The sequence below is a fragment of the Nilaparvata lugens genome, chromosome 1, assembly GCF_014356525.2.
Source record: "Nilaparvata lugens isolate BPH chromosome 1, ASM1435652v1, whole genome shotgun sequence".
Classification (NCBI taxonomy): Eukaryota; Metazoa; Arthropoda; class Insecta; order Hemiptera; family Delphacidae; genus Nilaparvata; species Nilaparvata lugens.
In genome coordinates this window covers 11,715,253-11,742,638 of record NC_052504.1, presented here as the reverse complement: position 1 = coordinate 11,742,638, position 27,386 = coordinate 11,715,253, and the positions used below count along the sequence as shown (strand labels likewise).

The following is a 27,386-nucleotide window of genomic DNA, read 5'->3' as shown; positions in this document are numbered from 1 at the left end:
GCTAAAGCCCGGTTGTATAAAAGCTGGTTAAATTTTAACCGTAAATAATTTCATGAGAACCAATCAGAGAAACCTTTCAGAAAAGTCGGCTTCTCTGATTGGTTCTCGTGAAATTAATTACTGTTAAAATTTGACCGGCTTTCGTGCAACCGGCACTCAGAATGTCAATACAGTTTTGTGAATGACGATTTGTGACAATAGGAACTGCAAGAAATAAGAATACAAAAATACAAAGAAAAGAAATGACAAGTACTTGTAAAAATTATTGTAAGAGAATAAACGACTATGCTAACGTCTCTGATACATTATTTTGTACACTGGAAGTCTTTTATGGATAGGAAAGATTATCGTTGCTCTTAGCCATATAATAAAGGAATTCATGATGGTCATCGGCTGATGCCAAACAAAATAAAATTACCAAATGCACTTGACTAATACGAATAAATATCACAATAGAAGTTCAATTTGATTACTGAGAATGCCATTACAACCAAGTAAATAAATATGTGGAACGAAATAAGTTTGCAAGTAGACATTTTCCCACAACTCAACAAGAACGTTATCAAATAATATGGAAAATAAGATGGCAAGATTCATAAAAATATTGAATCTCAAGATCTAGATTTGTACTAGTATTTAGGTTTCAAACATCGTCATACAAATAGCATTTTCCTCAAAAGCCAATGTGGAGAAATTCCATTTTTCTCATGGAGTTATGTAACTTTGTACTAATTTTGAGCATTGAGGATTATTTTAATTTGAAATATAAATGATCCATTCTATAGTTTGCATTTATGGTGATGTGAACATCTTACACTATGATCTTTCTTTTCTCAAATGCAAGAAGTTTGGTTTTACCTCAAGGTCAGCTATTGTACTTAATAGGGCACTGAAGCAATAATAGAATGATGATTAAAGAAAATTTAAAATTCAATCAAATCTTCCTCATCACTGAACCTGGCAGTGTAATCATACCCGTGATCTCTATAAATATATCTTGTTATTAATATTGTAGTAAATGAAGTTCCTCATACTCGGTTCGTATCAGAAAATAGATTCTTCAGAAATCAAAGGTTTAGATTTTGTTTCCAGCAAAACTTTGAAAATAGCATCACTTAAATTATTTCGCATTCATTGCTGACCAGTTGTTGAACAATGATGCACAAACAGTTTCCAACAGTTCCATTATCAATACTTCTACATAGTTGGAACTGAACTAGTAGTTTGATAACAACTTAGTTTTTGAACTGAATTAGTATCTAAGTAGTTTTAAATGGTAGTTTGTGAGTGAAATCAAAATTAAATACTAATGTTGCACGAATGGTCTAGGATTGCCCAGGTATATTGATAACATAATAATAAAAAAATATAGTGAAGTAAATTGATGTTATGTCGTTTTTTTTCATGGAACAGGTAGATCAGACTCATGGTTTACCACAACTTATCTAGTTCCTATTCTCTGAGCGGTACCGAAAGAGTTATGCTTTCCTTCCGACTGAATTAATTGACGCTGGAACTATGAATGGGGTATGGCGTTGGCATTGATATCCTTTGAATTGGGATGCACCGGTTTTTGCTGTTGGATATTGTTTGGAATGTAGTTGGGTTGGCCCTGTGGCATGGCATTCGGGTGATGGAAATTGTTCTGAGATGGCGGCGCCCCCTGATTCACCTGCGGAGGACTGCCCATATTTGCAGCGTATTGCGGGGAGTTGGGGTGAGGCGGCTGCTGAGGATAGCCTTGCTGAGGCTGGTGAGGGAAACTGCCCTGAGGAGCAACACTGGGAGGCTGGGTACTAGAGTGCTGATTGAAAGAGCCTTGAGGCACTCCGCCTTGAGGTGGACTGGCAGTTCCTTGCTGGGGAATTCCACCTTGTGGATAGTTGGGCTGCTGAGGAGGTTGACTTCCTTGGGGAGGGTAGTTGCCCTGTGGAGGATGACCACCTTGTTGAGGCTGAATGTTTTGCTGAGGTGGCATTCCTTGCTGAGGGTGCATTCCTTGCTGTTGCATCCCTTGTTGAGGATGCATTCCTTGCTGAGGTTGCATTCCTTGTTGAGGTTGCATTCCTTGTTGAGGTTGCATTCCTTGCTGAGGTTGCATTCCTTGATGTTGCATTCCTTGCTGAGGTTGAATTCCTTGCTGAGGGTGCATTCCTTGTTGAGATTGAATTCCTTGCTGAGGGTGCATTCCTTGCTGAGGTTGCATTCCTTGTTGAGGGTGCATTCCTTGTTGGTAACCTTGTTGAGGACCCCCACCTTGCTGTTCATTGAACTGATTAGGATGTCCTTGGTAATATTGCTGAAAACATAAATGAAAGAATATTACTTACTTTCTGATAAAATTTAATAATGATAAAATACGACGATCGTTTTTTTTTCAGCCTCCAATCACATATCATGAGATACAGTATGAGTAAACGTAAATATGGATCTAACTTGAAATGATCATGATCATACTAACTCATAAATACTTGTAAAAAATCAATCTTAGAAACCTGTTGGTTGTCTGGTTGTTGGTGAAATGGGATTATGTTCGCTACAGCAGCCTAGAATAGGATGCCTCAGATAAACCCTGAGTATGCTTCAAATGGTGACTTTTTCTTATATTGTTTTGTGAGCAATTTACGAAAGATAAATTGTCAATTGTCATAAAAAGATGTGCATTTGGAGTCTTTCAAGATAGTTATCCTAGATTATTACTGGAATCAGATTGAAGGGTGAAGTCCTTTCACAGTAATTATCTGCATTAATTCTTCGGTTAAATTGACAGAAACATTTTTAACACTACAGGAGCTAGACCAGTTTGAATCTCTGGTGTATTCTCATTTCTATTCTGTATAACAAATAGGTTCTACTCTTTGTTTCTAGAAGTTATCTACTCATCTACATATTTATTTTCTGTTCTGAATATGTTGATATTGTTCCTTTGTTTCCATTATAATGTAATGTTAGTATGCAATGGGTCTTGCAAGACCTGGCAATACATTGTCATTTGTGATAGAGAATCAATCAATACAGAATCAATGGGTTTCTTTCCCATTTTTATACTGCAGCAGTATTATTTGGATGACTTGTATGATATACCTGAGGTATGAATGATTAGTAAAATGTACTTATGAGATCATCCTATTTTGATTTCCGGTACACCCCTGGCTGTAGAGCAGACAAGATAGAGATAAGATTAAGCATAATTATATCTGTTACTGTTACTGCATTTGAATATAATTCTGAAGTTTCTTGATTAGATGCTCATCCATGAATATAGAGTAGGACAAATATTGAGATGTCTAGTCTGAAATTCTGTATAAATTTTTGAAATTAGTTACCTGTCCTTGTGGAGGTGGCATCATACCCTGATGGTGTGGCGGTAGCTGAAAATTTCAAAATAAACTTATTTATAGAGACCACTTGAATAATATTGAAACCCACCATTAAAAAGCTGAAATAATTTCAATTAGTACATAAATAAATTATGGTACAATTATCTCAACCAAAACCTTAAATACCTGAGAAGCTTCGACAGGAAATTAATTTCCACCACCGTATGAACAGTATTGAAAACATAACTACAACACACCCACTTCAATTAACAACAATATTGATTTAGTAATAGCTGCGCTGATGTTATTACAGTATGCAAGCTTTAAGTTAATCTGAAACTTACAATCAAACTTGGTCCACCTAAACAAAACCTTGTAGATTTTATCTATTTTTCAAAAAAGTGACTGCAATAGCCTACACCCATTTCAAAGAACAATATTGATTTAGTAATAGCTGCGTTGATGTTATTTCATCTAAAAGTTGACCTGAAACCTACAAGGTGCGCCAGAGAAACTTATTTGATAAAATTCCCGCGCGGTGAATTGGTCGTGTAGAGGGGCAAGAGGGGGCGCAACTGGACAGTTAAGTTCCCAAGTTTATCCTCCCTCAAGTGAGTAGCCATCATGCTCTGGTCTAGAAAGGAGCGGGCCTTCGCAGTTGAAAGCTTGTTGTTGCTACGCAACGTGCCTTCCGCACTCGATTTGAAATTCTTCCTCACCGACTCATTCCTGGCCGTAATTCGATTCTGTCGTGGGTTAACTCATTTCGGGAGTGTGGAACTGTCGCTAAACCCAGAAATGGACTTCAACGCACCATCAGAACCTCCAGAAAAAATCGAAAGAGCGAGGCAGTCAGTTGTGCGTTCTCCCCGGCGTTCGGCTCGCAAACACTCAGCTGCTATGGCAATTTCTGATTCCACTATTCGACGAATTTTCCATGAAGGCCTTCAATTTCATCCCTATAAATTGGCTGTTGTTCAAGAGTTGACTGAACGCGATATTGTTGCCCGTCAAAATACATGTGATGTGCTGATTGACAACCTGCCTGAAAACGCGGTCATTTTTTCAATGACAAGGCTCATTTCCACATGCGTTTCCTCAATGCGACTTCTTTTATGGGGTTATTTGAAATCCCTGGTTTATGTCGATCGACCACGGACTTCAAGAACAACATTCGCGTCGTCATTGCCAACATACTGATTGATATACTGCAACGAGTGGATACAAATTAAAAAAATCGACATCAGTGTATGCGCGATGGGGGTCGCCGTTGATCTGATGTCATTTTCAAGACTGCATGAAAAAAAATAATAGGAAAAAAACAGATTGAAACAATAACTAAAGTACTTTTGTTTTTATTGTCCTTTGGCGCACCTTGTGCAACCAATCTCGATATACCTAAGCCTGTAGATTTTTCCAAGTTTTCAGGAAAGTATTACATCGGTTTTTTTCCGTTTGAATGTGACTCCCAATAGCCTATTAAAATGATTTATAATCATACATACTCACATTCGTAAAACTTTGGTCCCTTGCATTCTCAATGTTCCATCTCATCTCCCTTGCTATTATATGATGATGATGTATGATTTCTTTGACCATTTATGAAAATATCATTTAGTTCCAACAAGTAAGCCATCAAACTTTTGGTTATCTGGAGAAAGTTCATCAATGATTTCTTAATTTTTGACAATTCGAGTTTTACAAGATATTTTTCCTTTTTTCGTAGCAGTTTGTATCCTATTTCAGGAGCTTCAGGAATAATATTATTTCTATTGCAGGAACCAAGAATGTATTTAGTATTTTGATAGAAAGTTATTCCAGGTTTTTCTACTTGATAATGCTTTTGTACAAGTTCTGCACACATCATCAATAGAAAAGTTGATACGCAAAATATATACAAGCAATCCAGAAAGTTTATTTCCAGTCTAAAGGTGCAATTCATTTGCGACGACTCGAGACGCGCAACTAGTGCCACGTGGTTAGACGCACAGCTCGATGAATCATCAAATCTAATGATTTTTTTATATTACGTACTCTAGCCGCGCGGCTCGAGTCGTCGCTGAGGAATTGCACCTTAAGACAAAGTATAATATTCTCGCACTGACACTATGTTAGCATGGGATAAAATTATTTCTTGCGATCGGGGAAACAAGACATGATATGAATTACAAGCGTTCTTCGCACCTTCCCTAAAAACCCAAAGCAGTTTAATCGGAAGAGTGTTTTACCTGTCCTTGGTGAGGCATCATCATGCCTGGATGTGGAGGTAACTGAAAAATTTGAGCAACCAAAAATTGTCAAATCAAAGTGCCAGTGAGGTATTCAAAAACGACTATGCTTTGAAAAAAGTAGATATAAAAATTGTAATTTACAATAAAAATAACGAGTTCAAAATAATAAAACATTATTTAATCGTATTTTATTTTGTTATAAATATTGATTGGAAGGAAAGTCTTCTATAATATAACATTTCTTGAAAATCCATCTTTGTATTGAGTAGAAAATACTATCTCTTGATTTCCTTTTAAAATAATTGTTCATCTCTTCAGAATAGCGCTCTAGAGCTCAAATCTCCTGGACATACAGAAGGAGTGATAACAAATTAGTTTCAATTTTTATTTGAATAGTTTTCCTACACAACGAAGATAGTGGTATCAACAAAACAGATTGGAATAATATAATGAAACTTTAATTTTCCATTCAAGAGATTATAAAAAATTGAATAGAGAATCATGATGTGATATCATTCATTGGGAACAAAAGAAAAATGTTTTAATCAATTTTTACAAAATAGTTCACAAATTTACATCAAAAGATAAAGCCAATCAAGTTGTTGTGAGAGAAAAATTTGTTATAAGGTAATACGACTCCAGAGAGGTGGCAGCAACTAGTGGTAAGGTTAGGTTGTCCATGAGAGATCAATTAAGATAGGCAATGAGAGGTCACATCCGGTGGGCAGTTGGTTGTCATCATAGGCCAAAGGGCTGGTCTTCAAGGTAGAGTTACTATCGAGGTAGATGTAAATTTGTGAACTATTTTGTAAAAATTGATTAAAACATTTTTTTGTTCCCAATGAATGATATCACACTTAACTTATATAACGTTTGTTTTTAACATTATTGTAATGTTTTGCAACAATAAAGAATGATTTGATTTGATTTGTAAGAAAGTTAATTGTTGAAAAACAAGGTCCTGGCTGAAGTATGACAGTCGTAAGGCCCATTGACAGCTTAAATTATTATACAGAGTGAGTCATATGTATGGGAACACTTCATTAAGTTGGAGACTGTTTTAGATATAATACTTTAACTTTCAGGATACGTTATTGGTCAAATACTATTTTTCAAATACCTTTTGACGTACAACTGAATGTCAACCCCACATAAGGGGGTGACTTAGGGGTTGTAACTAGATTATTTTAAATGTAAAAACCTATTGTGTGATACATCATTTTAAAGGCATTTTTAAAACAAGAAAGATGACATCAATAAATATGTTCTATGATACCTTTATCCAAAATGGCGGCGGGTTGAACTTTATCAATTATTTCTTTAAAAACAAAAACTTCAATCAGCCGCCATTTTGGATACAAGTATCATAGAACATTTTTATTGATGTCATCTTTCTCGTTTTGGAAAGGCCTTTAAAATTTTGTATCACACAATGGGTGTTTACATTCAAAATATTTGAGTTACAACCCCTCATTTCTTTAAAAACTAAAACTTCAATCAGCCGCCATTTTGGATACAAGTGTCATAGAACATTTTAATTGATGCCATCTTTCTTGTTTTAAAAAGGCCTTTAAAATGATGTACCACACAATGGGTGTTTACTTTTAAAATATTCGAGTTACAAAATTTAAGTCACCCCCTTATGTGAGGTTGAAATTCAGTTGCACGTCAAAAGGTAAAGTATTTTACCAGTAACTTATCCTGAAAGTTACAGTATTATATCTACAGCTGTCTCCAACTTATTAAAGTGTTCGCATACATATGACTCACTCTGTATATTCAGGTGAGGTGGGACCTTCCCGCAAGGGACTCCCCACCAACAAAAGCCACACGAATTCACTTTACTATCTGATTATATTGAAATCCGTTCAACAATAATGATACTGAATTATTAGCACAATTGAAACATCTCTTCTAACAACGTATTATATCAACTTCTAACATAGTTGAAGGAGTTCTAGTTCTATAACTCTCTGTTTACCCTCTGTGTGGGTTGTGTGGCAGAGAGGACGTAGAGTCCTAACTCCGCCCTCAATAAAGGCAATTAGTCAATTCCAATGGATTATTATAATCAACTATTTTTCCACTCTCTGTGGATATAATTGTATTCTCCATTTCCCACCAACTCTTAATCCAGGGAACCTCAGTGATTTTTCACTTTCCTAAGCAATGAAATATGATTAATTCTGTAGAGTGAAAATTGATGTTGTGGAACTCTTCCATAATGTGAGAGAACACACAAAAGCATGCTCCTGTGAAATGATAATATTTATTTAAATAAAGTGGATTTTCGACAACATCTCAAGTTTCTTCAGAAATATGATAAGTGTTACTCACTCTTCCCTCCTTGATGAGTTTCTCGATTTCCTGCTGGCGTCTCCTCTCGAACTCAGCGTACTCTTCTGGGGTGTACATCTGCTGTTGGTCCAGAGATTCCCAGCCATCATCCCTCTCAAACTCTGGCTTTTTCGTTTGATCCATGAATTCTTGGAAACTTAAAATCATCAACAGTCGATTGATTATTCAGACTCATAAATAGATTTTCTACAATAAAATAGATTTATTTCCACTAATTTTGTTGATCTTGTAAATTGCTACATTACAATCCTCAATTAACGGTACCTAAACTCTTGAGAACATGAGTAGAATGCATGTAAATCTTGTGAAATGCAATATAAATCTTTTTGTAAAATACTACATTAAAATCCTCATTTACCGGTACCTGAAAACTCAAGAGCATGTGTAAAATGCATGTAAATCTTGTGAAGTGTATCCTACATCTTGTAAAATGCTACATTATATTCCTCAATCAACGGTTCCCAAACACTCAAGAATATGAGTAAAATGCATGTAAATAATGTAAAATGCTATGTTAACTCATTTGCCTAAACAATTCTAAGAACAGTTGACTCACTCGTATAAATACAAAAACAGGCCTCGTTGTATCTGAACTTGCAGGACAGAATTAGTGTAGTTAGTAAGGTGCTACTAATAAAACTGAAATGGATAAATTGATACATTTTTCAGGTACTTGTTTTTTATCCAATGCAAATTTTCAAAATGTGTATTCTTTTTAATGAATTAATATTTGAAACTAAACATCGGTAACTCAAGCTCTTCAACTACAACAACAAAACGCTGAAAATTTCAACTTTATCAATACAGTACTTATTTAATGACTCATTTGTCCTATGAATGGGATCTAAACAATTCACTTATGAATTGTTTTATTAGGTGAAAGATGAAGTAGTAATAACGTAATATATTTTTTTAATGAAAAATTACCGGTGTCAAAATAGAGTAGTTGATCCATTTATTTTTTCTACTGCATACAAGTAGTAATATATGTAGTCTGAGGATGCTAGTAAAACATGGCGAAACGGAAGTCACTCCTCTTAATCAGTGAGTAAATAATACTTTCAACCACAAAGTTTTCGAGAATTGTGTACTGCAACATTACCTGATAAGTCCATCTCTGTTGGTGTCGCTTTCACGGAACACGTGCTCTCTCATGCGCTCCATCTCTTCGGCTCTCTCTCTCATGTCATCTTCGGGCACTCCAGCTTGGTACAGTTTGTCCAACTCCTTCAGGAACAGCATCTTCACTTCCTCTTGGTCCCAGTAGCCGTTGCCGTCAAGATCTGGCCAGCAATATTCAATCAAATTCAACCCAACAAAATACGAATTCTCATTGACAAAGATGATATTTTTATTAATTTACAACTTTGCCGTCCTATCGTTTCCACTGATTTTATAATGTGGATAACACAATTAATAGAAGTCCGACTGAACGCGCTTGACTGATTTCAATATCCTTGTTTTTCCTTTTAGGGAGAAATTTCTTTGAATAAATTACATGAATATTTATTCATTATTTGAATATATGACAATTTATTCAACATTTTGAAGAGTTTAGTGTCACTTTTCCTTTACAGTTAGATTTAATACAGTAAATAATCAATCAGGGTGAAATTTAGGGAGAAATTTCTTTGAATAAATTACATGAATATTTATTCATTATTTGAATATATGACAATTTATTCAACATTTTGAAGAGTTTAGTGTCACTTTTCCTTTACAGTTAGATTTAATACAGTAAATAATCAATCAGGGTGAAATTTAGGGAGAAATTTCTTTGAATAAATTACATGAATATTTATTCATTATTTGAATATATGACATTTATTCAACATTTTGAAGAGTTTAGTGTCACTTTTCCTTTACAGTTAGATTTAATACAGTAAATAATCAATCAGGGTGAAATTTAGGGAGAAATTACTTTGAATAAATTACATGAATATTTATTCATTATTTGAATATATGACAATTTATTCAACATTTTGAAGAGTTTAGTGTCATTTTGCTTTACAGTTAGATTTAATACAGTAAATAATCAATCAATGTTTGATGCCATAATTCAAGTGAAATAATTTATATAAATTACTATGCTCTCAATAAAGGATAGCCATTATCAGAGTAGGGAGACTTGGGTGGGCAGGCCATATTGAAAGAGCTGATGACTCATATCCGGCTAAAAGAATCATGAATTACAACATGGAAGGAAGAAGATGCCCTGGTCGACCAAGACTGAGATGGATGGACTTAATGGATGAGTCACTTAAGATGCAAGGAGGCTTGGTGTAAGAAATTGGAGACGAGCTGCCATGGACAGAGTAGAATGGAGGTGATTGCTGGAGAAGGCCAAGATCCGTTTTGGATTGTAGAGCCGTGGATGATGATGATGATAAAGGATAAGTGTTATATTTGGAATTCATTTTTTCCACTTGATTTCTTAAATAGATTATAAAAGTAATTAAACCAATTAAAAGAAAATACAAGGACTAACGATATTAACTTTTTACATTGTTACATCCAAGTACATTACATTAGTACGTACAAGACAACTGATTCTTATCACAAAGTTATACACACTATTATAGTCTGTTCAGCTACACGAAGGAGTCATAATATATGTAAACAATTATTTTTTGGTTGGTAGAATTATCGACTGAGAAGTCTTTATATGATTTAAATCTGTTGATTATTGTTTCAATATTTTGATAGCCGGAATTAAAAATTAGCGTTATGAATGAAACATTAGCCATAATATGTGAATCAATCTTTCAGGCTTTGAGGTGATATTTTTTTACCAACCAAGAAATTATTTGTTAGCATATAACTGCATCGTTTCGCTGAACAGACTATGGAATAGTTCTACCAAACAATAATAGAGAAATATTCAATATTTTCACAATCAATACCTCTGATGTAGAAGAATGTTTTGGGGTTGAACTCCTGATTTTCCATATGATCTTGTTTCTCCCATACTTCTTCCAATTGCTGTTTACTGCCAGGATGATGGAGCTGTAATAGAAATTAATATTCCAATAAATTATAATCGACGAATCACGTTTATTATAAGCACCAAAAACAAATATAACTGAGATTTACTTAGAAAAAGGTTATGTCAACGTTACCTGTATCTTATAATAACAACAATATTGCACGTTACTGTTAGACTGCAAAGAGACTTTTTCCATCTCTTACCAGAGCACAGTTAATATAATATACTAGAAGTTCTGTGAACAGTAGACCTCGCGCAGTTATAAACCACAGCTTCTTGTCCATACTGACCATGAGAGTAAATTCTGTCCTGTCCGGTCATGTCGGCGAGATATCGGTGTGAAAACGACTAATGGATGTTGGAATTGGTGTATCAAAAATGCTAACATCAAAAGCTAATATCCTTCAAGACATACTGGCAACAAGTCAGCCCGAGTAGAAAACAGAGAAAGGTCGAGATAAAATACTATGTTACTTTCAGTTTTATTGCATGCAACTAATAGTCCACACAACAGCTGATTTTTTACTAAGTTACATTGAGATATTAATTGCATGCGTCATTGCATGCAATCAATAATCAACTCGACAGCTGATTTATGATGAATAATTCTAAAAGTCTGATTTTACGGTAATATTGGCGTCCGAAGACTCCTTGTCCTTTTGTATTTTCCTTAAAATGCAAAATTAAAAAAAAACTTATATATGGTTTTTTTTAATTTTGCATTAAATTTGCATTAATTTTTTTTAATTTTGCATGTCGACGCGCGTTGTTTCAAAGTATGTGTAGCCTATACAAAATTTTATCCAAATCGAACAATAACTGCGACTGTAACTGCGGTACAAACAAACAAACAGACAAAAGACGATCGAGTCAAAACCAAGACCTCACCTTCGCTTCGCTCAATTAAATCATCTTCACTGATTGCTTATTCAAAGTAAACAAGGTAGTAAAACTCGTTAAACAAATGTCGTAAAATCGGCAAGTATTTTTGTTAGTTCGTAATTTACTTCAGAGAGATCTTACTCATAAACATGAGTGCTCTATGAGGAATAGTAATAGAAGAACTGATGGAGGAAGATTCTCGCAATATTATGAAAGTTACAGAATCTATTGTGATTTAATCTACTCAATGACCAATGAATCTAAAAATTACAGAACCTATTGTGTTTTAATCTACTCAATGACCAATATTTCTATTTCTAGTAACACTTATTGTTTGAATCTAAGAAGTCTAACAGGCATGAAAACTGTGAGAGATTCAACAATATTGTCAACAAACATACTGACCGGTTGGTGTTTCTTATGTTTCTTCTTCATGTTTTCCAATTCTTCTTTGTACTCCTTTTTATGCTCTTCATCCAATGATTTCATTTTTTCCTCTTCTTCGAAATGCTTTTGCATTTCATACTCTTTGAATTCTTCGCGTCTTAGTTTATCGGCTTCAGCCAAATCTGAAGTTACCTATAAACAATCAAGAATATAATATATGAAACGAAAACATACAATAAGATAAGAGTACCATTACCATTTCATATATAACATAATAAAGTAAAGAATTGGCTTATACACGTACAGGATAGGAAATTCACAAATTAAGTAAAAAATTGGCTTAAAGTGCATTTTCGTTTGTGCGTAAATTTCCGCAGTCGACGACGGCAAGTATTGTTGACATTCATATTGTCCAAATTTCAAGTGTGCTAGAACAGCTGATCAAATAACTTTTCATAATTTGTGTTTATTATTCAAGAATAAAAACATTTCTATTAATATCAAAATATTGCCATTTGGAAGTATAAAAAAGTATAAACTCAAGATCCCGCATTAAAACATAATTGAACATAATCTTTTAGGTTATTTAGACAAATTGAAATCTACCCAATGTGAGATCCTCACCCTGTCGTGGTCGACGACGGCATTTACGCACAAGCGAAACCCCCAGCTTAATACACGTACGGGATAGGAAATTCACGAATGACACATCATCACGTCTTAGCTACTGGACTGATTAACTTGATATTTAGCATATCGATTCTCAATTTCCTGAGGATGGTTATAGGACTATTTTGAATTCTTCAAGATTTCAGCAGGTCAAGTTTTCAGTTTGTCTCTGTTTTCAAGTTTTTAATTAGACCCTTGCGGAGCACGGGTTACCTGCTAGTCATGAATAATTTGGTATAAATCTACACCAAACTTGACAAGAAATATATTTCTTTTCATTCTAAAATGGTAGTACATCTCAAGATACACTGTAAACCACATATTTTGTTCAGAGTGATGACACAGCAATGTATGTTGACATGTGTGTAAACACATGTTCAACACACTTGTTATGTGCCAAAAAAAAATTCAAAATAATTATAACTTTTCCAAGATAAAATTTTATTAGAGTGCTGGATTAACGTTGTGATTCTCACGGTATTGGAGTAGCTGCATGATGTAATTCCGCGCATTACGTAATTAAATTCTAATATTTCCTCTATTGTTTTCCAACGTTTTCCTCGAGTATTTAGAATTGTTGTACTTAGAATTAGAGTATTTATTTAGAATTGTTGTAGACGCAAAATCATCATAAAAAATCAGTTGAACATCCATTCTATTGCTGAGTCTTCTTTTTCGATTGAGGGAATTTTGCTGTATTCTGTCCTTGTTAGTTGTATTCCTTTCTCGTTCTATTGAGGGAAATTATTGTCGTCCTTTGTAATTTGGTATTTTTTAAATGTATTATTGCTTAGCCTGATACCTATTTTTTGAGCCTGATTCGGTCGAATTGAAGAGCTAAACGAGAGACCGCTTTTAGATTCTGCAGAAATTATTTTCTGAGCTAATTTATTTCTTATCTGATTTAATCATGACAGATTCGTCTTGTTTTTCGTTCTCTCCTGGAGGCTAAAGATATAATTGGAAATCATATATCCCATCAGCTTCGTAATTGCTTATTCTTCCATTGACTTATTAATGATGTAATTCAACTTCATTCAGAGCGGTTGCTGCAATTTATTAATCTTAGGCTATATGGATTAGTAACAGTCGAAAACCCATTTAAGGGTGAGTAATGAATATTTTATAGTATTGTTGTATTGTCTTTATTTTGATAATTTTACTTGTATGTATCAGGTAACAACCCCTGATTTAACGATTTTCCGTTTTCTTTTATAGTTTAATAGATTAAATAATTATTTTATGATAGAATTTTACTCAATTTTGTAGTCTTACATCTGAGATGTATGACGATATCCCAATGTACAAGAAAGTGATACTAAATGGAGTATCTTCCTACCCTTTATTTTATTGATACAGTCATTTATATCTCTGACATTTTGTAATTGTGAGTAAAGTTTGAAATACTCACTGGTTGTACATAAACTGCAACTCTGTAACTGTTCATAATTCTTTTAACTAGTGATTTATTTTCATAATCCCATTCATTATAGATTTCAAATTCTACAATTAAAACCTATAATAGTTCTTTCGTTTGTAATTTTATTTTTAATGTAAATTGTATGTATGTATTGTATTCATTAGATGATTTCATGAGAAATCATTCATTGAATACAATATTTAGTATGTTATTTATTCTAGCATTACTAAGTAGTTGTGACTTGTGTTGCAGGTGTGTATTCTTGAATACTCATTCGAGGATCGAGCTGTAAATATGCCTTGCTGTCGAACGAGGGCTGACGAATTCGCCGACCGAGATGGCCGGTGATATCGGACATCTGACCTTGCCGTGCGGGGCTGAAAGGCGATCTTCGATCTGACGCCACTAGCCCGATGCCTGGAGGCCATCACCCTTCATCCTCATCCATCACCCTTTGGACACCGGACTCGAGGACGACAGATCTTACATGAGTACTTGATACCCCCACTACAATATCAGATGTGCCCCCATAAATTTGGTCTCTTAAAGACATGAGTATTTGGTCACTTAAAGACATGAGTATTTGGTCTCTTAAAGACATGTTGTGTTGGTCTCTTAAAGACATATTGATTATTTGACTATTCATGTAAAGATGTGTTTTGTAATATTTTCATGACCTGGCCTAAGATCAAAACCTTAAAAATCAGGTTCCTTCATTCAATCAAATTCTCCGATTCTAATTTCTGAGATTTAGATTTGAAGTAGGGCTATTGCGTAACTGAACATCACAGGTGTCAGCATATTCTGATTGAGATCTCTATAGCCATTGAACTTATAATTCAATTAAATAAATCGGCCAAATTCACTGGTTCAACTCATTAGTTGTACGTGTGATAACCGGGCCTAAGATCCCAACCTTAAAACCCAGATTCTTTGATCCGATAAATTTCTCAGATTCTGATTTCTGAGGTTTGGATTTATTTTGAAGTATCGGGTAACCGAACATCATGTGTGATATGTCAGGTGCTGACAAATTTTACTTGAGTTCTCTGTAGCCACTAAATTTATGATACCATTGTATTAATTTTTATTGTAATGTACACCGAACTGTTTCTTTGTGATTGTAATTGTTTGATTGACAAAATAAATTTGAATTTGAAATTCGTTAGTGGCCAGTCTAAGACTTTTCTTACCTTCTTGATCAATTTCTGCAGATCGGCCACTTCGAAGCTGTTGGGATTGCCGTGATCGAGATGCTCAGGTGCTTTGAGGTGCGGAGAGTCGTGGTTGTTGTCGTCCATGGCTTGCTTCACCAAGGTGCGCAGTCTCTCCAACTCCACACGTTTCAGCTCATCCAGCTTCGTTCGAACGTGATGATTCACGTAATCCAGCTCGTGAGCTATTTTTCCCGACTATAATAACAAACATTATCACAAATGTATCCATTTATCTCCAAAAAATATAGGGCAAATCATCAGATATCACTTACAAGGTAGAGGCCCGGTTGCAAAAAAGGCTGTTGAATTCTAAACATGACTAATCAGTTCAGTCGATCTCTTGAGCTATTTTTCCCAAAAAACATTATCGGAAAAAAACAAATATCACTTGAAAGTCATAGGCTCGTTAGCACAAAAGCCTGTTAAACTCTATACATGACCAATCAGAAAAAACTCCTTTAAAAAAAAGTTCTCTGATAGGTTGAAAACTTCTTTGAAAAAAGGCTTCTATGGTTGGTTGAAAACTCATTTGAAAAAGAGGTTCTCTAATTGGTTGAAAGCTTCTTTGAAAGAAGGCTTCTCTGATTGGTTGAAAACTTCTATGAAAAAAGGCTTCTCTGATTGGTTCTCTAAGCCAGTTAAGCCCTGCACACACACATCGAAATTTTGTTCGTACAATATTTTTCAGTCCTTATGAATTCTATCAGATTAAACGTAACTTGACAAACATCATCTGTTTAATCAGATCAAATTTAATCACGGTCAAAATTTAACAAGCTTCTGTGGAACCAAGTCATAGTTATTGACGTTCTTATTCTCTGAGTAGCGTTTTTCTGTGATTATTTATTCAACAACAAAAAGTGGCATTTACAGTAGCATTACAATATTTTGTCTTTTGTTGCTTATTTTTGTCAGCAATACAGCCAATATTGCTGTGCACCAAACATTATTTGAAAGGTGTTGAATATATGAGCTAAATTTAAAGTGAAAGTGACATAACCTACATTTTTATTCGGAAGTTTTGTCCCAAAAGGGTGAGCTTGTTATGCCTTTCCTTAAATCAAGTATTTGTACACAATGTGATGAATTAATATAAATTTCTATTCTATAGGACAAGGTGATGTTCTTTATTGTCCCATTACTCAATACACAATACTAAGGCTCAATTTCTAGCACTCTTATGAAATCTAATGAACCATTAAACCTATAGATTTAGTAAAGATTTGATAATCCATTAGATTTGAAAAGTTTTCTAGGAACCGTGCCTGAATAATCTGTACTAATAAAAATTGCATGGCTGCCTGTAAAGTCGGTATACGGGCGAAAGTTTTACGTGACAACGACTTTGAGTGGTAAAATAATTTTAATGTGAATATTCATTCGTATAGTAGGAAGAAGGATGAAATAATAGTAACAATTAAAAACATTTATTTATACAAAGAATTATATTGAAAACATTAATTTACAAAGAATCTCGCACTGAACCACAACATTGTGATTACTACAACATAACCTATTCACTTATGCATGATTATGTGATTATGCATTATTGTGATTACTACAACATAACCTATTCACTTATTCACCTAAGCAGGCGCAGTCACAGGAGATTGCTTGCGGCGCCTGCGCAGGTTGACTGCTCCGTTTCACTCTCTCTCCAGGTGAATGCCTTCGGGTTGCTGGGCTTGCTGCTGCGTTGCTCGCCACTGCTCCTATTCGTGCTCTTTCCAGACGACCGTGAACCGAAACGAACGCTCTCACTCGCTCTCATTGTGAGCGCATAACGTGGGAACGTAACGCAGTTTCTTGAAGTGTCACCCGGCAAACCAATTTATAAGACGTTGTCACGTCAAAAAGACAACACATTTTGGGTCGAGTGTATGTGAAAGCTCTTATACTTCAACTTGGCACATGTGATATTTTTATTTTATTCAAACAAGAGTGATAGATTATGCAAGAAAAATGTTATGTGTAACAAGAAACACGTGCATTTTTCATTTGAGTATGCTTCATTCAATCAGAAAGTCAAAGTACTTCCTCGCTCGATTCAATCACCCAAACGCAAAAAACCGCTAATTTTGGGTGTATCTTTGGCGATATTCCAAATTCCTTCGAACACAATATTATGTGCTTCAGCCCAGCTGAGCTTCTGTACTAGATTTGAAAATTTCTGTTCATTTGTTCTCAATAAACCTGAGAAAGTGCAAAAAAAAAACGCTGGAAAAACGCAGATTTTGGTCGTATCTTTGACGTTATTGCAAATTCCTCCTAATACATTATTACACCCTAGCTGAGCTTCTCTACTAAATTTGAACATTTTCTGTTCATTTGTTCTCGATAAAGCTGAGAAAACGCTAAAAAAACGCTGGAAAAACGCAGATTCTAGGCGTATCTTTGGAAGTTTTTCCAAATCCGATTTTAGTGCGCCTCTAAAGGGCCAACTGAACATACCTACCAAATTTGAACGTTTTTGGTCCAGTAGATTTTTAGTTCTGCGAGTGAGTGCCATTTCGCTTTTATATATATAGATCAAAAGTCCATGTCATTGGCGGGATTCGAACCCACAAACCAGGCGTTGCTATCAGACTGAAGTCTATAGCACTCCTTACCACTAGACCAACCCGACCGGCAAATGAGTGTACTGACGCTCACACAGCAGAAGGGAATTTATTTTTGACGGTATTTCATTTTTGGAAAATTGTTGATTACTCACTCCTAGCACGAGAAGAGGATCCCTAGTTATTCTTGAATGATTATTTTCTAGTTCACATAATCATCCCACTGAATTATTTAGTAAACTAAATTAAGGATTGTAAATTCAGCTAGAGATAGCTGTGTCTGAATTTGAACTTACCCTGATATCTGCTTCCTCAGCGTTGTCAAGCTTTTTTCTAAAAGCTTCATCTTGTTCTAAAGCATCAACCACCTGCCTCAAATACCTATTATACTCTATTCCCATCTGTTCCTGAAAAATTGAAATGTCAACTGAAATAGCAATTTATTGTTGATGAATTATATTGAATCATCACTAGCCACAGCAGGCTCGCTTGCCTCGCCTTGACTATTCAACATTTTCAGTTGGATCATTGAGATTGCCAGCCAGAATTCAAGGTTGGAAAAAAAATCAGAGAAAATCGTTCAACACTTATATTTATTATAACTATTGTATTTTAATATAACTTTAAAATGAAAAAACACTCACATTCTTTGGTGTAGCGACGACCGTTTTGTGCTGGTATTGCACATTCTCAAGCCCGACAGAAACTAAAGTATTTAAGGTTATGAGGGTGAATATTTGGTCAGAGTGGGGGTGGAGGGGAATTTTGGCGGTTGATGGAGGTGGAGGATAGGATGGAGGATAGGATGGATAATCCTATGCATAAAAATAAGATTTTTTGGTCAATCACTTTCTAAAATAGTTTGAAAATTCACTAGAATTTCCAATAAACTTTGATTTTTAGCGTAATTTTATGTAAGTTAAATTCAAAAATTCTTCTATAATATTTTCTTATGCCCTTATTTGAGTGTAGTAAACTAGTTATTTATCGGCGGATTTCTTCTCGAATATCTGAGATGCTGAGACCACATTGAAACCCAAAAACATTAGGGGAAACGTCAATAAGTGCCGTTTGAACAGTGAACGCTTAAACTGGATTGTATCAGCTGGTGGTTTAATCTCAAAATGAATCACATAATAGCAAACGGGACTCAGCATTGATGAAGGCCCGCCGCAAAGTAGACCCACGCTAATCCACGAAAAGCAACCCACGCCGTGGCATGTTTTGTAAACCAGTGCTAGGCTTCTCTAGACATCTGTGTAATACATGCAATGAATAATCCACTTGTCAGCTGATTGATTATGAATAATTATATAGCAATGGTTTACAAAACACCCCACGGCGTGGGTTGCTTTTCGTGGATTAACGTGGGTCTACTTTGCGGCGGACCATAATCCAGTTTAATCTTAGATTCCATTTGAACTGGCACTGTGAAAACGGCCCTATGAGTTGTTATTTTGGAACTTTCAAGATTTGTTAAAAAAATTTCAACACACACCTTGAGCCAAGAGTACCATAAATAAGTGTTGGGAAATTGAAATAATCTTCAATTTTTCACTGTTTAAAATTTATATACCCTGTAATAGAAATCCATAAATTGTCTATATTTTTGTTGTACTCAGTTTTGAAAATATAAATAGAAGCTCAAACAATTAGGTAATAAAAAATAACGGTTTTGTAAGCATCACACTGGAACACACGCCTTGTAAGAATTAGCTCAAGCACAACCACTTCTATTATTAATTATCGTGGATGACTGTGAATTGAGTCAATAGTCTGTTCAGACAGATGTGAAGATGATTTATATTGTTCACACAAGCAAACCAAATGTCACACATGTATTGTTATGGTATGAAAGAATCCACGTTATACCATGCTCTAATCAGCTATTGAGTTATTGACAACTCGAATAGTGTAGCAGACGTACTTCTATTATTTATGATCCGTTATCAATTTTCATTGCAGACGACATCCAAGTTTATTTAACATTCTATGATGCAATATTTTAAAGAATGCATGTTATGTATTATTGTAAAACATATAGATTTGAATACATTATCCATGTATCGAATAGAAAAAAAAGTTTCCAGGCGCTTATGTGGACGTCGTAGGCTAATCAGTGGAAAAATATACTTTGAAACGTGACTGACACTACTTCTATTAATTAAGATAGTCACTGGATGACTGGAGGAATCAGATTTCTTAAACAGCTTGAAATCAAAGTTTCAATGCTTTTTCACGTTCACTTACAAACAAGTTTTGAAATTTTCACGGCGATTTTTCAAACTAGATCAAATGATGTGTTATGGATTATATGTAATATCTTTTAGTGCATTTGAAATGTTTCTGTAATAATAAGTGGAACACTAAAATTGCACGACTTTAATTTTTTAAAACAACGACGATAACGATTATCAGATTTTCTGTGTTTTATTGTGTCAATATTAGGATAAAGTATAAGAATGAGAATAATGAATAACAAGTCTTAATGCTACAAAAAAGAAAAAAAAATCCGTTAAAACTTAATAACACAAAATAATAAATATTATCTTCTTTACCTAATATATAATATTACATCTTATATAATATTTCCTTCTTTTATTGCTTAGTTGCATTAGTTTTTGTAAGGTGAGGTCCACGTTATAATGTCAGTGGAAGTAAGAGGTCACAGCGTTGCCGATTCTCTGTCATGCCACTGCCTTTATCTTCTGATAATCTGATAAGCAATGAACTATTTTCTTCCTAGCTGATTCCGGTGAATCTGATGTAATATTAACTTTTCATTCTTGTTAAAACCAATCAATTTTATTTTGTTCGTCAAGGGAATTTATTTTTCAATGATATAATACATTTTTGTAATTGATATTCAATATTTTGTTTATTAATTCTATTTTTAGATGGCTGAAAACGATCTGGCAACGTTGCAGGGCTAGAAAAAACAGAGCCATCAGCTTTTTCAAATAATAGAAAAGGATAGCAACACCAATGTTGATCAAAGTCTGGCATTATAACGTGGACCTCACCATAGCTAACCATTAAATTGACGAATTCCAATTTTCTATATTGAAATTCACTGCCAAAAATCCAATTGAATAAATGAAAGACAATGCAAGTGGATATACAAAATAACAAATTCAAATATTTTTCACTTCCAACAGAAGATAACAACAAACTAGTAGAACCTATGTTGGAAAATGGTCTCCTGCAAGCTTAAGCTGCGTACACATATCCTCGTACCACCATCGAACCACAGTCGCTCCGCCCACGCACCCATCATGAACGTTACGGAAGATGTTAGATCTTCTCGCGTTCCCCGGTCGAACCACTGTTGCTCGCCGGTCGATCATCAATCGCTCTGCTGGAGTGACATTCGGTTGCGGAGCAGAGCGACAGTCTGTACGCACCTTTAGTTTATAAATTGGAAATAGAAATGTTCCTTAGTGTTCACTACTTCAAGTAAACTGGCAGGAAAACAAAATATATAATAGCACAGGAGAAAGCATGACATGTTTAAAAAGTGTTAAACTAGATTACAAGAGATGAAGAAATGGACGAATTTAATATAAAAAACAGGTCATTCTGAAAACCATATCGTATAAATGCAGTACGGTATTGTTAGTATTGTAAAGAAGAAACAATTGAATCTTGAACGCTCTAAACAATTTGTATTTTACAACAAGTTGTATCAGTTATATTAAAGAATTGTAGTCTTGAATTGAGTGTACTTACAAGATTATCCGGTTCAACTTTGTTTTCTTTTGTATCTTTCTCGTCTTTCTCATCTTTCGGCTTGTTGGGAGTTACGGGCAGACTCGAACACAGGTGCAAGGCTCCAATTAGCAGACAATATATTTTTAGAGTTTTCTTCATCGTACGGCTAATTTACTGAAATAATAACAGAATTTTTCATTGACTAATAAAACTTATTCTTGAAATATTGTAAATAATTCACTTTATCAAAAATCAAATTCAAATTTATTCACACTCATAAATACATATACAGAAACCAAATAGAGTCTAGCTTGACAAATACAACAATAATCCATCTAAAATTTAATAATAGATTGTAAATAATAATATATAATATAATATTAATGTGAACAATAACTGCTCACAAAGTGCTTCATGAAGCACTTGTCCGTGAACAGGAGTTGAGGTTTAATCGGGATGTAACAGGAGAAAAAAGCCTACACAAACACATTCAATCACCATCATCAAGTAATTTTATTGATTGATTGTAGCATTTCCTCTCTTTAAATATACTTATATTATGAAATGTAGTTTAAACTGCGAAAAAATGGGAGGAAGAATCACCAGTATAATTTTTGCATCAACATAATTCATGACAAGAGAGGAAAAAAAATGAAAAATAAAAGATGAGACATAACAGTGATAGATGAAACAATGTTTGCAGATCAAAGCTCAAAGCAAAGGTTGAACTTTAAAGGATACAGAAGTAACTACAGTAAAAAGGCCATACTACACTGAAATTCATATTCAATAATGGATAGATATTAGCACCATGTGTTTGTCAGCTTACTACTTTCAATAAGTGTTCTACTCCTAATGGTGAATGAAGCCATAGCCAACTATTCGTTTGTTTTAGAAATTTCTTGAGATTCTGTAGCTTTCTGATCTCATCTGGGAGAATATTTAAGAATTTAGGTCCAAGGAATAAAAAGCATCTCTGGAAGGTAGTGCTGTTTGGTTTGGGGAGTCTGATTAGCATCCTTGTAGTTTGTCTAGTTATCTGAACTAATTCTTGAAATCGTTGGATGGAAGAATAAGAAACAACAATTTAGGCTTACTTCCGGGATGTATGTTGGGCTACACTATCCAGGATCTTTAGCTTGAATTAGCTGATCTAACCTACTTACGTAGTAGCATTGCGCTGATTATTTCAACAAATCTGCTCTCTTTTCTTTATACACCTTGAATTGTCAGGTGTCAAGTTACATTACAACTTTATATACTATCAAGAGTATCATTTTTATTATTTGTATCTGTTACCTATAATCTAGGCCTTTGCATTTCATCGGTCATTTATTTATTATGCCTCATGAAATCATGATTCTTAACATGAAAATATTGTTAATGTGGTACCATTTCTATACGCTGCTGTACTAAGCTCCTAAAAGTTTATGAATACCCCATTTCATAAAATCTTCATTGATAAAAATTAGTTTCGTTCAATCTATGCCTCATGCGTCTCACTAGACCATTTAGACATGTGCCTTGATGTGAACAGATTGTCTTAGGCGGGTTCCAAACCTCCAAGATTTGAATCTCATGAAAATTAGTTGAGTCACCCTCACACGATCAGCATAATGACAGAACTAGTAATGTGCTTACACACAAATTAATTAGCTTACACATAGTAAGACGGCGGGGATCGTGGTAAGTGCTGAATTAATTTAATCCAAATCTTTCTGGGCAAACGAAAAATGTGAAACTACTTATTAACTTTCCTCTATCAGTCTTCTTGAACACCCAAGCTAAATACAAAATGCATGTCTTGAAAATTTGGACAACTGAAAACATACGCCTAGATAATTACTGGAACTTTTTCTTGGCATAGCATTAGAGATCAAGCCTTTTATTAGGATCAATTGGCTAGCGAGCTACCCAACAGCGCCGGCCACCCTATTATGTAAACCGTACTAAGCAAACATCTTTCTCATAGGATCATAGGACAGTGAGGCTTCTAAATGCTATGCGTCTCCCTCAACAAAAAATCTCATTCCACTCCACCAAATCATAACATTAAGATTATATCCTGCTTCAGAAGAAGGCACTTCGTGTAATGACATATAGTGAGTATGATGCACACTGCCAGCCAGCCCATATTCAAGCGTTTGGGTATCCATACAGCTCATGGCCTGTACATACTGTTATCGGTCCTACATGTCAGTAAAAACATCTACACATTCACCAGAAGAGAGAAATTGCATTCACATGGAACTTCGAAATGCCGCGCTGTCGTCTTGTCAACAGTGAAGGATAGTTTTTCAGTGTTGGCTGTACGAATGTTCAACTGCCTGCCAGACTCGGTTAAGGCGCGCCCAATAAATATGTATTCATTGTCGCGGTGGCTCATTGGAAGGAGCTTCCAGTTAGAGGATTTTTTTTTAATTAAAAACTTTGCTGGACTGTGATACTGTTACAGTTTATGAATCATGTTTTTTATTACTTGACACGATCTATCCAGGGAGCCTGGCCTTGATCACGACATTGGATATTTGGATACCAAGATTGGGCGATAGCAGTCAGCTAACAAGTAATACAATACTAACAATATGACACAATACACATAAAAACTGAACATATATGATTATAAACGTGAAGAATTGAAGCTTATTGCCTACTGTATAGTTGAGGAGCTTTACAGAGATTGATATCACAACTCAATATAAATAATGTATTATGCTCAAAACAAGAAAATACATTATCTTGTAAGGTTAAGATACCAATTAAAAATGGATGTTATTTAAAAGTGAATAAATTTAAATTAATAACAAATGAATTTATATATAGAATAATGCACTGCATTCATGAAGTCATCATTTTCATGAAGGTAAAAGACCAATATAAATCTAGCAATGCAATTTGCTAAAATGTAATGTAAGAGATGTTTTTAATTGAATGAAAAATGTATAAAGATAATAATCTACTTGCCTATTTATGAGAAAAATCATAAATCCAATGAAATAAAATGATGAATAATAAGTTAGCAAACTTTCTCTGTAGGCTATAACAATTTTGAGTTTGAGTGGAATACCTTCTAACAGAGTACACTTGGAAATGATAAAATAATGAATCACTCAGTATAATAGTAGTGTAAATTTTATGAAATCTTACCTGCTCACGTGCAAACAATAAAAAGGTTAATAATGTAAAGTTCCTGTTTAGTGTTTACTGTTTTCCCATGATAATGCACCTATTTTTTGAAGGCTAGAACCTTGAATGGCAGACGCTTGACATGAGTTTCTATCAGCTGTTTCAAACACGTTCCAGAACCACGTAATTCATCTAACAGCTGATCAAGTGAAAGTTCTTTTCCAGCCAAAAAGAGGGAGATTTGAAATTTTTGCAACGCTTTCCTTATTTTTTATTGTATAAGTATTTAGACTTAAAGCTCTCGGATTCCACTGTTTCCATCTTAATAATAATAATATTGTTCTGTTGATAATTATTAACAATGATGTATAATAATAGGGGGTAGTTATTACTAGGATCTTGGGCAAGGCCGTACCCAGGGGGTGGGTCACAGGGGTTGGGACCCCCCCCGAAATTTTCTCAAAAATAAAAATTTTCATGTACATGGGAACTGAATTTCTCAAGTAGGCTATTATTTAATTATTTTCATAGGTAAATAAAGAAAAGTTCAAAGTTGAAAACAATTTCTAGTTAAAAGTACGTTACATACACAATTTTGTGGTGCATTAAACGATGCTAAGTCTATTTGTATTGTCTTTTAATTTTCCTATTTACCACAGACCACATAACGGTGGAAATTATATTAAAGTTATCTTTCACATACGTAGCTTATTTAAGGCTGATCGGTACACTTTTTTCTTATTTAAATTGGATAATCATTTTCAATATAATTGTTAAGATCATTATAAGAGTGAGAAAAAGTGGCAACTGAAATTTTCAAGTGGTCTAATAAGCGAGTTATGGGGTTGTTGAAGTGCTAAACTCCGTTTTCTTTCCAGATCATAAACGGTTTCGAATTTTCCATTGGAGTTTTTCTTCTAATACATTCAGTATATCATTGGCTTTGTTCTAATATGCGTTTTTCGCGATTTATGGCAAAATAAACAAGTTATCGAATTTACAAAAAATGTTAATTTTTACTTTCCTTGCCCTATTACCATAGGTAAGGAAAGTATTGCTTTCCGAAAAAAATAAAGTTCCCCAATTTCTAAATTTCTATACGTTTCAAGGTCCCCTGAGTCCAAAAAAATGTTTTTTGGGTATTGGTCTGTATGCTTGTTGTGTGTGTGTGTGTGTGTTTGTGTGTGTGTGTGTGTGTGTGTGTATGAGTGTATGTGCGTCTGTGTACACGATATCTCATCTCCCAATTAACGGAATGACTTGAAATTTGGAACTTGAGGTCCTTATACTATAAGGATCCGACACGAACAATTTCGATCGAAAGCAATTCAAGATGGCGGCTGAAATGGCGAAAATGTTGTCAAAAACAGGGGTTTTCGCGATTTTCTCGAAAATGGCTCCAACGATTTTGATCAAATTTATACCTGAAATAGTCATTGATAAGCTCTATCAACTACCACAAGTCCCATATCTGTAAAAATTTCAGGAGCTGCGCCCCATCTATGCAAAGTTTGATTTTAGATCCCAATTATCAGGCTTCAGTTACCACTTTTTCTCACTCTTATAATGATCTTAACAATTATATTGACAAAGATTATCCAATTTTAATGAAAAAAAGTTTACCGAATAGCTTTAATGCCATGAGCACTTTTTTGAGCCAGCCAGAGAGAACAACAAACGGCTTTGAATGGAAATGGTCCAAGCGGCAAGCCCATCAAAGCTTCGTTTTGTCAATAAAAACATAATGGTCTGAAAAAGGGTTATTTTACAATTTTTAAAAGGGTTTATTGGGCCCTTCGAATCACAATGTATGTTAGGACCCCGCCTAGAATCACAACCCCCCCTGAATTTTTTTTCTGGGTACGGCCTTGATCTTGGGTGACATCAACTCACTATATTTTTATAAATTTTGGGGTAGGCCTACCCACACGGTATATAAAAGAAGATTTTTTATTTAAATACCGTGGGCCTACCCATCAAGGTACTTTGAAGGGGTTTTCCAATGTAAAATTAATGATGAAATAGCTATTACCGAAAAATATGAATAATATTCACTGTATACCGGTACCGATATAGTGTATAAAAATATAGTGTGAGTTGCCATTGAAAATTGAATGTGTTCAATGAACAAAGAGTTTACCGTTTATTAAAGAATTTCTAAATCGAAATGAAGCTATACTTACGGTAGCTTACCTACCCTCTTTCTACCGGTACGGTACACTAGAACATTTTTGAACATTGTTATTGAAAACGGAACTACATAAGAACATAAAAATACATTATAAAATAAGTTTTCTTACTCCCAATTTTATACGGTGCTTGAATTTGATAGAATATAGAATTAATTTTTCATTTGATGTTCGCATATTCGCAAAAAATACCGCACAGAAATAAAAAAGAAAACATGAGCAAAAATAACAATAAAATGTGATGAATACGGTATGATAGTATATAATAATATCGTACCTATACATCGGAAAATAAAAAATTAGAGTCTTTCAGTAAACTTTTTTCAATTAAC

The 27,386-nt window shown here is 34.5% G+C and overlaps 1 protein-coding gene across 3 annotated transcripts; it reads right to left on the bottom strand.

Annotated features, from left to right (window-relative positions):
* Positions 1-107: 107 nt before the first annotated feature.
* LOC111045525 (nucleobindin-2) lies at positions 108-25,044 on the bottom strand. Of its 3 annotated transcripts, none has more exons than XM_039429927.1 (11): positions 24,887-25,044; positions 21,758-21,913; positions 18,325-18,435; positions 15,447-15,665; positions 12,183-12,356; positions 10,813-10,915; positions 9,012-9,192; positions 7,889-8,045; positions 5,549-5,590; positions 3,327-3,371; positions 108-2,299 (listed from the first exon to the last, which is right to left on the bottom strand). In XM_039429927.1, the coding sequence occupies exons 2-11, from the start codon at positions 21,896-21,898 to the stop codon at positions 1,517-1,519; spliced, it is 1,956 nt and encodes a 651-aa protein (XP_039285861.1). In that variant the 5' UTR covers positions 21,899-21,913; positions 24,887-25,044; the 3' UTR covers positions 108-1,516. The 3 variants fall into 3 exon arrangements, with proteins under 3 accessions (XP_039285861.1, XP_039285870.1, XP_039285876.1); XM_039429936.1 differs by having other exon boundaries at positions 24,704-25,002; XM_039429942.1 differs by lacking the exon at positions 5,549-5,590.
* Positions 25,045-27,386: the final 2,342 nt, after the last annotated feature.

Bases quoted from the DNA above. Each gene is read 5' to 3' on its own strand.
- LOC111045525 (XM_039429927.1), bottom strand. From the start codon at position 21,898: ATGAAGAAAACTCTAAAAATATATTGTCTGCTAATTGGAGCCTTGCAC. The intron at 12,357-15,446 runs GTAAGAAAAGTC...GATTGTTTATAG, and splicing joins TGCAGAAATTGATCAAGAAG to GTAACTTCAGATTTGGCTGA. The intron at 2,300-3,326 runs GTAACTAATTTC...TTATGTTTTCAG, and splicing joins TGCCACCTCCACAAGGACAG to CAATATTACCAAGGACATCC.